Below are 10,171 nucleotides of genomic sequence, written 5' to 3' on the forward strand. Positions count from 1 at the left end.
ATCCAAGAATCACAATGAAGTTTGATTGCTGAATTTAGGTCCCTGCCAGCCTTTTAATCCAGCCAAACACATCATTTGAGAGTTCTGTACATTCACAATACCTTGCCTAGCAGAAGAAAATATTTACAGTAGATGGTAGTTTATAACAACAGTGGCTATCCACAAAATATATAGGGGGAGGGGGCGAGGGGGCATGTAAAACAAGCAACCAACTGAAAAAGATAGGGCTTAGCAAACTTCACAAAACACCCTTAAATATTTTGATTATGTATGGAGACTAACCAACATTAGAGGGATGATGCAACACAAGTTCAGCTATTACCTTTAGCTCACTAAAGCTCACTTCTCCCCCACAACACAGATTAAAGGGCAAGCACATCGCTATTCTCACACCCCTGGAAAGCACTGGTATAAGAGCAGCCTTGGTGATTGCTTGTGTGCTCTTAGGAGAGAGAATACTGTAGTAACAAACAGGAGTAAAACTGAGCTGCTGAGGTGACAGTAGCTGCCTTTGGTTGGGTAATTTGTCTACTTCAGAAATGAGTTTAAAGACAATCCACATCTTTCTTCAGGTGTGGTTTTCTCTGTAGCATTCAAGGCATATCTCACAATCCCCAGAATTTTAAGTACCCAACTCTGAAAAGTGATTCTCACCCATTGCCAGTCCAACAAGTTTAGAGCTTGCCTCAAGTCACCTCCCCACTGCTGGGAGGTAATCCATTTTCTCCAAGTCAGCACCGGGATACAGCACAGGCATACAGCACAAAGCATACAGAACCATAAAACAATAAGCATTTCAAGTTTCCAGTTCAAGTCTTAGTCACTTCAAAAACATTTCAACCACATACAAAGGAAACTGCTAACTAGTCATCATCCTAGCCAACAAGTTCACCATCTGGGGTTTTAGCAATGCATGTTACACACTCAAGCGAAATAACAGGAATAGTGCTCTTATTTCTTAGAGCTAAACATGTAACTGTGAATTAATTCTGTCAGTATTGCACACATATCCAAGATGCCTGAACAACACAGAACATATATTCATGAGCCTCATCTGTGGGTACTGGCTTTTATTCCTTTTCATACTAGGCTATACAGCTAGAGCATTTAAATGGCCAACAAGCTGGCCAACATTTTTAGTTGCTAAAAAAGATTAGCAGCTATGGACGCTATAACTGAAAAGAATTTATTTTGTTGAGGTTGATAGCAGAGGAAGAAACAAGTAGAAGAGACGCAAAAGAACTTTAGAAAAGAAACACACTACTGTCTTAGCCACATACTATTTCTCTTCTCTAGATGGTAGAGCAAAGAGGAATAATAAATAACTTCTGAGGTGACTTCAAATAGTAAAGAAGTTTTTGTACTAAAGGAGATAAGGAATTGGAGCAATACTGTTTTTTGTTCCATTTCTGTAACTTGATTCTGATGCACAAGCTTAATTTGTTAGGAGGACCAAACCCATCCCACCCACAGAGCCCTTCTTCAAGCACAGCCAGGGAAAGGAGAAAAGCCATGGAAGGGGCTGCAGCTGAGCCCACAAAGAGAACAGCTGAAAAAAGTCAATATGCCTAATATATTTTGGGATGAGGGACATCCATTCATCACATTAACCAATACTTGGATGGCCAAGCAGTAACCAGTCCCATCCAGTATTTCTACACTTTTTAATTAAAGACTTTGAATGATAGGTTAAAAGCATTAGTAAAAATTACGTACTACATAATTATGATCCAAGACTATATTTGTAACTGCTCTACTGGAAGTGGGTTACAGCTGAAGACAATAAACCCCTTCTGTGATATCTGTGGTAACATTAGTCTTGCATTCAGTGCATTGTTCATGCAGCTTAAGATCTGTGCTCTCAACACATCGTGATTCTTTCTTTGCCTGATGGAAAGACACCAACAACTTTGCAGGAAGGAAGGGAGTATGGGAGGAAAACTAGGAAGAGACTGGGTCAAGACAGTATTGAAAGAGGAATGATACCTCCTTGACTTTAAAACAGAGGAACTAAGTAGTTTTCCTTAAAGGAAGCATGGTCTAGCAAGCATGTTTACATGCTCTGAAGATTTAGCTGAAAGGAGAAACTGCTAGACATGATGAAAGATTTCATCACTAAATAGAAGCAAAAATTCAGCTAGACCTTGTCTACCAGTTATGAGAGGCATCAGTTCTAACAAAACTGTAATTTAAAAAAATTATGAGCATTCAGTAGTCTAGTTTCATGTCTATTTATTGTATGCACATCTCCAGCTGTATGTCACTACAGCCTCAGAGGTCTATGCTGCAGCCTGCAAGCATTAATACCCTTAACACACAGCAATACTCTTGGGTTTTCAAAGACAGGCTCTAAGTAAACACAGTCCATAAAAGTTGCCTGAACATCCAAGGCATTTATGCTTCTTCCAATTTTTACTCACTGAAAATTGTCTGAAGTCGTGTTTAATTAAGCCATTAGTGTAACATCATATTATCACCCAGAGAAAAACCTGACAACTTTGCTGTGTTTACCCTAAAAGAGTGAGTGGATTTCAACACCAAGTCAACTGCAAAGCAGCAAATGGGGATTGGATTCTCCAGAATAGTATTAAAGCTGTTTAAAACACAAAGTTTTAATTCTCTTACTAAAGAGAAGGAGTTAAATCAAAAGATTTCTGCATGCAGGGAAGAGCCAGGAGTTGAAGATGTGATGGTGAAGAGGCATCTAAAGGGAAGGTAAGGCAGAGTAATCCCAGAGGTTTAACACCTGATAGCTGAACAGTATTTGTAAGTTGAAAAATATTCTGAAACAAAAGATGATTCCAACCCCTTATCTTTCTAAGGATGTTAAATCCACATTCCGTAAATCATGTACGAACAAAATAACTCACTACCTTGCTTTCTTCATCAGGAAAAAGTTAAAAAGAAAAACACAACTGTCAATAACCTAATCTGAAGCACTGTCCTCAGATGGGCACCTGTATGTGCATTTGATATCAGTAGAGGAAAGACACAGTAAGTATGATAAATGAAGGCTGCATGAGTACAAAGAACTATATGCAGTTTCTATACCCTGGAAGTATGAATTTCTCTAGCTCATGTGCACATTTTTTCCTGTAAAGCTGAAGCTCTAGCAGTCACAACACCAGCAACACAAAGTGTTGAATTTTTAAAACCACTGCCTCCAGATACACTCCTAAGATTTTTAATCTTTTTTTAGGTGGCAAAAACCTTAATCATTACAAAGAGAAACAGCAAGAGCCTGTACCACACACCACAGTTTCACACAAATAACCCCTGAGCAAGAGATGCAGAACTGGAACTGGGAACTCAGGCATACTCCCTCTGCATCAGCCAACCACTTTGGCTGAGACGTGTGGGTGGATGGCACTGGGAGCACCACAGAGCGAAGCTCAGCATTTGGCAGTATGGAAAGCCATTACACAAAAGCAACCACATTTAACCTACCATTCCCGTCTAACCACTCCATTCCTCCTTTCCCCTCATACCAGTTCAGCCTGCAACTAAAATAAACTTATACCAGTGCTAGCAAAAGGGACAAAAAGTTTTCTGTCATGTTAAGTGAGTAAATTGGCTCACAGAAGCATCTCCTGAGTGTGCACAGCCAAGCCTGGAGAGAACAGAGGAAGTGAGAGCCCCTATTCTCTGAGTAGCCATGAGATGTTAAGACAGCTTGCTCCCTGTTGTGAAACCACAGCTTTACCCTACATTAGAGCAGCTTAGACATAAATTCAATCAGCAACCTTAGCCAAGGTACCAGGTAAGTAGCTTTCAGTTCAGCTGACAGCTATGAAGTTGAATGTTTTCCCCTATACACGTACAAGCCTCCAAAAATTGCATCTTTCACAATCTGTAAAATAGTAAGAAGGAATGCATTTTATTCTTAATCTAAAAAGATAAGAAATCCAAGAATATATGCAACCCCAGAATTCAACATAGCAATCTGATTTTAGTGAGTCTTGTCTGCATGCTCCAACAGCTCCATGAACCATTGCAAATCACTGATATGGCAAAAAACTTAAAGAGTTTGTAAATTAATCTGATCAGTTAACAACCTGACCAAAGACAAACATGATGCAAGGAGAAGGAAGGAAGGAACAGGGTGTCTAAGGGCAAGGGGAGAAAAATCGTTAAAATCCTTTCTTGCAACAGAGGGAGCTGTGGTGCTACAGGGTTTTGTCTTGTACGTCTTGATAGTCCATGAACCACGTCTAAAATGGAATCTGTAGAGCAATATGAGAACTAGAAGGGTCACACACCATTTAGCCGACTGAATTTGACAACTTCACACTTTCCCTAGAAAGTGTTAGAAATCTCCTATTGAAGTGTTTGGACCATCCACCACTGTTATCATGAAATGATATTCAAGTGCACAGGAGCTGAGCTCTGCCACAAATGAAGCCCCAATTATTTAACTTGCAACTTGTGGCATTTTCCACTTTCTGCAAACTCACTTGAACTCAGATAGTTTATCAATACAAGCCAAGTGTCCTACAGCTGTTCCAACATTTTCTAAGATCATGGTTTAGTTTACAGCCTATCATCTTCCAAGAAAAGAAAAACAGAGGTGCTCTTTCAGTCCAGGATGAAACAATCAAGAACACATTGACATATCAGGGAGGATATTTGATTTAATTATGGGTAAGATAAAGTAAAATATCTTTTTCAAGTCCCCTGTCTAGTTGGTTTTTATAACAATAACATCCTAGTTGCTACTGTAGCATTGATAGCAAAAAATGCAAGACAAAAGAAAATTATCAGGGTTGCAACATGGTTACTTTTGTAGAATGCTTCAAAACATCTGAAATTAAGCATTTCCCCTGCTGCCATGATAGCATTTTGCAGATAGTGAGGTTCCCAGTAGTAAACCACCAGACTGGATTTGAACAGAAGCTCTATGACAAAGAATTGGCTTTTGCTTCACCCCCCACCCCACAACAGTTTTATTAATCTTCTTTCATGCATCACCTGAAGGCACTGCTATCCTGAAAGCAATGTTCAGGGTTCCACTCTCAAACATTTGTCACTACTGTAACAGTCAATATTCTCTGTTTCAGAGACTGTTATGTACTCGTAGCACACAACAGGAATCAACAGCTCAACCAATACCAGAACCATCTCGACTAAAAAGAGACTACACACCAGACACATCCCAGTTAAGAGCTGAAATCTGCATTTCTCTGCATTAAGAGGATGAGCAACTACACTGATCTTGTCTGGCAAATGTGTATGTGTAGTCTTGTTTTGAGTCTTGGAACACCCAGTAAGTAACCACCCACGGTGCTATTTCCCTTCTCACTCAAGGGAGTCTAAAAACAGAGGTGGAATGAGGGAAAATTATGGGGAACGGACAGTGATTCCCAGAAGGAGGGATGGAAAGACCAGAGAGGAACAGGATGAAAGATAACAAATGAGTGGCAATATTAGGACAGGAGTATCATGTTCTAGGCAAGGAGGCACAAAATAAGGGAGGAGCCAGCAACTTTTGCGCAGAAAACCCTCAGGGATGGGGTCAAACTCCTTATAACAGGGGTAAGGAGGATATATCCTGGGGAAGAGAACTCTGCATTTAAGAGAATTACTCTTCCAGCAGCTTGCAGATGAAATCAGCCTATGCCCAAGCCTTACCTGCATGAATTAATCGGAGGGAATATCCTGCTCACCAGCTTTTCTCACATACTGAGCAGAACCCGAGTTTTTAACTACTAATATTAAGGTTTCAGGCTACCATTCCTGCCTTGCACTTTAGGTTTGTTTTTACACTATTAGCCCAACACAGTGCTTAAGTGATGCACTAAGTACTCTCCTGGAAGGCTGCCTTTCTATTATCGTTCCTTTTATGAGGCTGTAAATAGCATTCTTAAACAAGCAATAACCCTCACAGTTTTGCAGCCACCCTTTCTCAGAAAAAAAAAAAAAAAAGTTGTACACCTCACCCATATTTTTAGCCGAAGTGATAAAGATTTACAGCACAAACTGTTCCCAACAGTCAGACTATCCCAAACAATTCCTCTCGAGTGAATAATAAATACTGATCAGGCACACCCTCATTAAGGAGCCACCAAAACTCACTAATCAAGAACAGTAGTAGATCACTAATTTGCAGAATAAAAGCCTTCAACAGGAGCTGAAGGCTTGAAAATACTTAGTTGTTTTAAAACAATTTCTAGGTCTACAGGACACCGGAACACCCAAACCCAATCCTTTTAAGAGGTGTACTCTTTTCAGAGCGCACTGTTGAAAGTAAAATTATTTATGTAAAATAAATTAACTTTTTCAGAAGTTGCTTCTAGAAAAGCCGTACAGTTTAAGCAAGGCTAGAATACCTATGTTCCCTTTGCAATTTAAGCTTTTAAGTCCACAAAATACCTTGGAGCTCCTATCCCAGCTACTGTTTTACTCTGTGGATTCAGAATACATTGCATTAGAAGCTGGATATTCTATGCTATGGCCAAAAACACTCAATTGTTTCATTTTACACACTTCAAAAAAGAACTTTCACCCTACTGAGAACACAAAAACTAGAAGCTTTCTAGCCTGTACCACAAAACCGAAGTTATACTCCAAAACGAATGCAGAAAGATGGTTTTTTTTTCTTAAGAACATCATGCCTCATTTCAGTCTAGCATTCAGTATTACTCAAGTGCTTTAGGAAGCCCACTCGTAGGGAGATGGTGAGATACCACAAAAAGCTGTAGGCAGCTCAGCTGCCATAACGTTTCTGGGCTGCTTTTCTTTTTGTTTAAAACTTGATTGCTCCTCAATCACACTTCATGCCCCCCAAATGTCATTTTAAGGTCTTTCTTTTCCACAGAATTCATACGGTCTGTCCTCTGCCACTAGCAACTTTAAGAAACACAAAATGCCAGACCTTTCTAGAATTATTTCATACCTACAGCAACATTAGAGATAGAAAAAGTGTCCCTGAAAACTGAAGACAAAGGCATCACCACATTTCCCGAAGGCTAAATGCCTTCGTTTATCAGTTAAGCAAGCATCCCACAGGAAGCTCTTGTACCACCCCTGTCCTCAGGCAGGTTTTCCCTGAAGCCCCTTGTGCTGTCCAATTTCATCTTGGGAGCAAACTACCTCCAACACCAGTTACTGGAAAATTCCAGCAAAATCCCCCCGCGCTGACCCCCAGAGCAAAAGGGGAAAGTCAGCAGATCGCTATTTTCTAGCTTCAAACGAAAAATCAAGTTTCAAACTACCACAGCAAGAAACTATCCCAATGAAACTTAAGACACTTTCAAGTACATTTTGAAGAAGCCACTGCCTCTTTTAAGATCTACGAAACAACACTTAGGGTCACCAGAATCAAAATTTGCAAAGCCAAAGCGTTTTAAATTAACGCCACGTAAAGCAAGTTCCTGTTTTTGCATCAGTAGATGCTTGCCACCACAGAAGCAGACAAGATGTTGACCAAGAGCAGTAGATGTAGCTGGCATTTGCAAGCGTATCTCTGCTAACTTTTTTACTGCCTTTTATTTATTTATAATTAATTAATCAAAAGGATATCTTTTTCTCAACACAGTTATCTTCCTTCCCTATTTATTCGTTTTTCTTTCTCCAGTGGGTTACACGCCGAACACGGCTGTGCAAAGCAGACTCCACAAACCAGTTTAACTCAGCATCGGGACTCTGGGGGACCCCAAACCTTTTTCTCTTGCATCTCCACGGCCCTGCCACCCCTCGGTACGCGCCAGGCGAGCCCGCTCTGAGGGACACAGCGCCCGCAGCAGCCCAGTGCCCCCGCTGCAAACCGTTCACGGGCAGACCGGGGCTCCGCCGGCCGCCTCCGGGGACAGCAGGTCCCGCACCTCGCGGACGGGCCCCCCGGCTCGCCTCCTCCTCCTGCTCCGGGCGGCGGCGCGGACCAGCGCCCGGTGGGAGCGGGGCGCGCCCGGGACGCCGCCGCCTCGCCGCACGCCCTTCCCCCGCTGTGTCAGCGGCTCCCGCGCCCCGCACCGGCCGCTGCCGGGGCGGCGCTGCCCCCCTGTCCCCACAGCCCCGCCGCCCCCCGGCAGCCAGGCGATGCGGGCGGGGGCCCTCTGGCGCCGGCCAGGGCCGGGAGCGCAGCCGCCCCTTCCCTCCCTCCCTCCCTGCGCTCACCTCGTCGTCGTGGTGCTGGCAGTAGCTGGCCCGGTCGGGGAAGACAGAGAGGATGTTGTATGGCGAGGCGGGGTAGGGCGGGCTGAGGGCGAGCGGCGCGGCGGGGCCGGCGGCGGCGGGGCCGGCGGCGAAGCGCTCGATGAAGTGGTCCTTGGTGAGGCGGACGCGCTGGTGCGCCCGCACGCAGTTGTCGCACAGGTGCTCCTGGCAGTCGAGGCAGCGCGAGCTGGCGGCGTTGCCCTCGTCGCAGGAGCTGCAGCGGGGCTCTCCCTGCCGGCTGTGGGGCCGCCGCAGCAGGAGCGCCGCCGAGCCGCCGCCGCCCGAGGAGGAGGACGACGACGACGTCGAGGAGGGCGCGGCCGAGGCGGCGGCGGCGGGCGAGGAGCCGGCGGCGCGGGGCGGCCCCGGCGGCGGGCGGCCGTGGTGCCGGTTGTTGCCGCCGCCGCCGCCCGAGCCCGCGGCGGGGCCGGTCCCGGCGGCGCGGCCGTTCTTCTGCTCGTCGGCGGCGGCCGCCACGACGACGACGTCCAGCAGGTTGCTGAGGAGGAAGTTGGAGGAGGGCAGCGCGTCCATGCCCGAGGGCTCCGAGATCACCACCTTCTGGTCGCAGATGGGGCAGCGCAGCTTGAGCGCGTCCCCCGCGCCGGGGTGCCGCTGCGCCTCCAGGCACTGGCGGCAGAAGGCGTGCAGGCAGGGCAGGACGTGGAGCCGCCGCGGCGGGCCCCCGCAGGAGGAGCCGCCGCCGCCCCCGGAGGAACTGGAGGTCTGCGAGGAGGACGAGGAGGTGGAGGAGTTGGACGAGAGGGGAGCCGGCGAGCCGCACATCTCCTTGCACAGCGGGCAGATCTGGAAGTCGGACTCGGGAAACGAAGCCATTTGCGATGGGCCTGACTCCCCGATGGGGGGGCAAAAACGTGTCTCTCCTCCCTCAAAAAAAAAAAAAAAAAAAAAGGCAAAAAAAAAAACCCACAAAAAAAAAAGTGGGCGGAAAAGCAGAGGCGCGGGGAGAAGGTAGTTCTGCAAGCAGCTTACGAGCAAGCTGGCATCGATCAGTCGTTTTGCCAAGTGGGATCGATGGGCCGGTTTTGCAAATACGGTGTCATCGATCCGGCGGTCTGCAGGGAGCTGGGTCCTCTCCTCGTACCTCGCTGCTGCCGGGCTGGCTGCTGCGGGGAGGGGGGGGAGTATTTTTGGTATCAAGGTGTAGCTGTCCCGTTCTCCCTCAGTAAATGGATCCTCTCGTCCCTCTCATGTACTTAACCCCCGATCCCCCGTTGCATTAGACAAATTGTATCGATTCCCCGATCGGTCAATACCTCACACAGTCTTCTCATCTCCCCCTCGGGTCAGCAGTTTGACAACGTGGTTTGGTTACTTGTCGTCTTCCTCAACGGAAAGTGCATGGGCGCCGACCGCCCGATCCCCGCCGCATCCAGCGGGGACCGAACTCTGTCCGCCGGGGCTCGGCTCCGGTTCCCACGGCCGCAGAACCGGGTCGGGGCGGCAGTGCAAGTCCCTCTCGGCCGGGCGGGCGGGGGGCAGCAGGGGCTTAACTCAAGTTTCGCTCTTTCTTCTTGGGGCGTTGGGTTTTTCCCTCTTTTCCTTTAAACCTGTGCTTGTCGGGGGGGAAGGGGAAATTTCGTTTCAGTTCCCCCCTCCACTTTTGCAATCCAGAGCAGCTCTAGGAGAGAGAGAGGCACTGAAACACAGTGGCCAGGCAGACTTCTCCGGCTCCAGTCTTCCCCCGCCGACGCCTGCTCCACCACCGCATGACTGGGGGGTGGGGATGGAGGGCGGCGTTGGTGCCCACCCCACCGGCAGAGACTCGCGCTGGCGGGACGCGGAGGAGGAGATGGGAAGAATAAAAGGGCTCCGAGGACAGCCGAGAAGGGCAGTCCCCTCTCTCGCCTCTCCGAGTCCCGGCTCCCGCCGGACGCCTTCCTTTACGTGAGGCTTCCCGCGGAGGGCAGCGCCGAGCCCGCAGCAGCCCCGCACACGCGGTACCCGGCGGCTCGGGCGGCTTCTGCCGGCCGGTCAGTGCCGCGGGCTCGGCGCGGCT

At 47.3% G+C, this 10,171-nt stretch overlaps 1 protein-coding gene across 1 annotated transcript in view; it reads right to left on the reverse strand.

Annotated features, from left to right (window-relative positions):
- The window catches only part of TRIM71 (tripartite motif containing 71), a 54,505-nt gene extending 45,517 nt beyond the window's left edge, over positions 1-8,988 (reverse strand). The window contains 1 exon segment of the mRNA XM_036406897.1: positions 8,113-8,988. Coding sequence (XP_036262790.1) covers positions 8,113-8,988 — 876 coding nt within the window.
- Between the last annotated feature and the right edge of the window lie 1,183 nt (positions 8,989-10,171).

This window comes from Molothrus ater, chromosome 1 (assembly GCF_012460135.2).
Source record: "Molothrus ater isolate BHLD 08-10-18 breed brown headed cowbird chromosome 1, BPBGC_Mater_1.1, whole genome shotgun sequence".
In the NCBI taxonomy this organism is placed as follows: Eukaryota; Metazoa; Chordata; class Aves; order Passeriformes; family Icteridae; genus Molothrus; species Molothrus ater.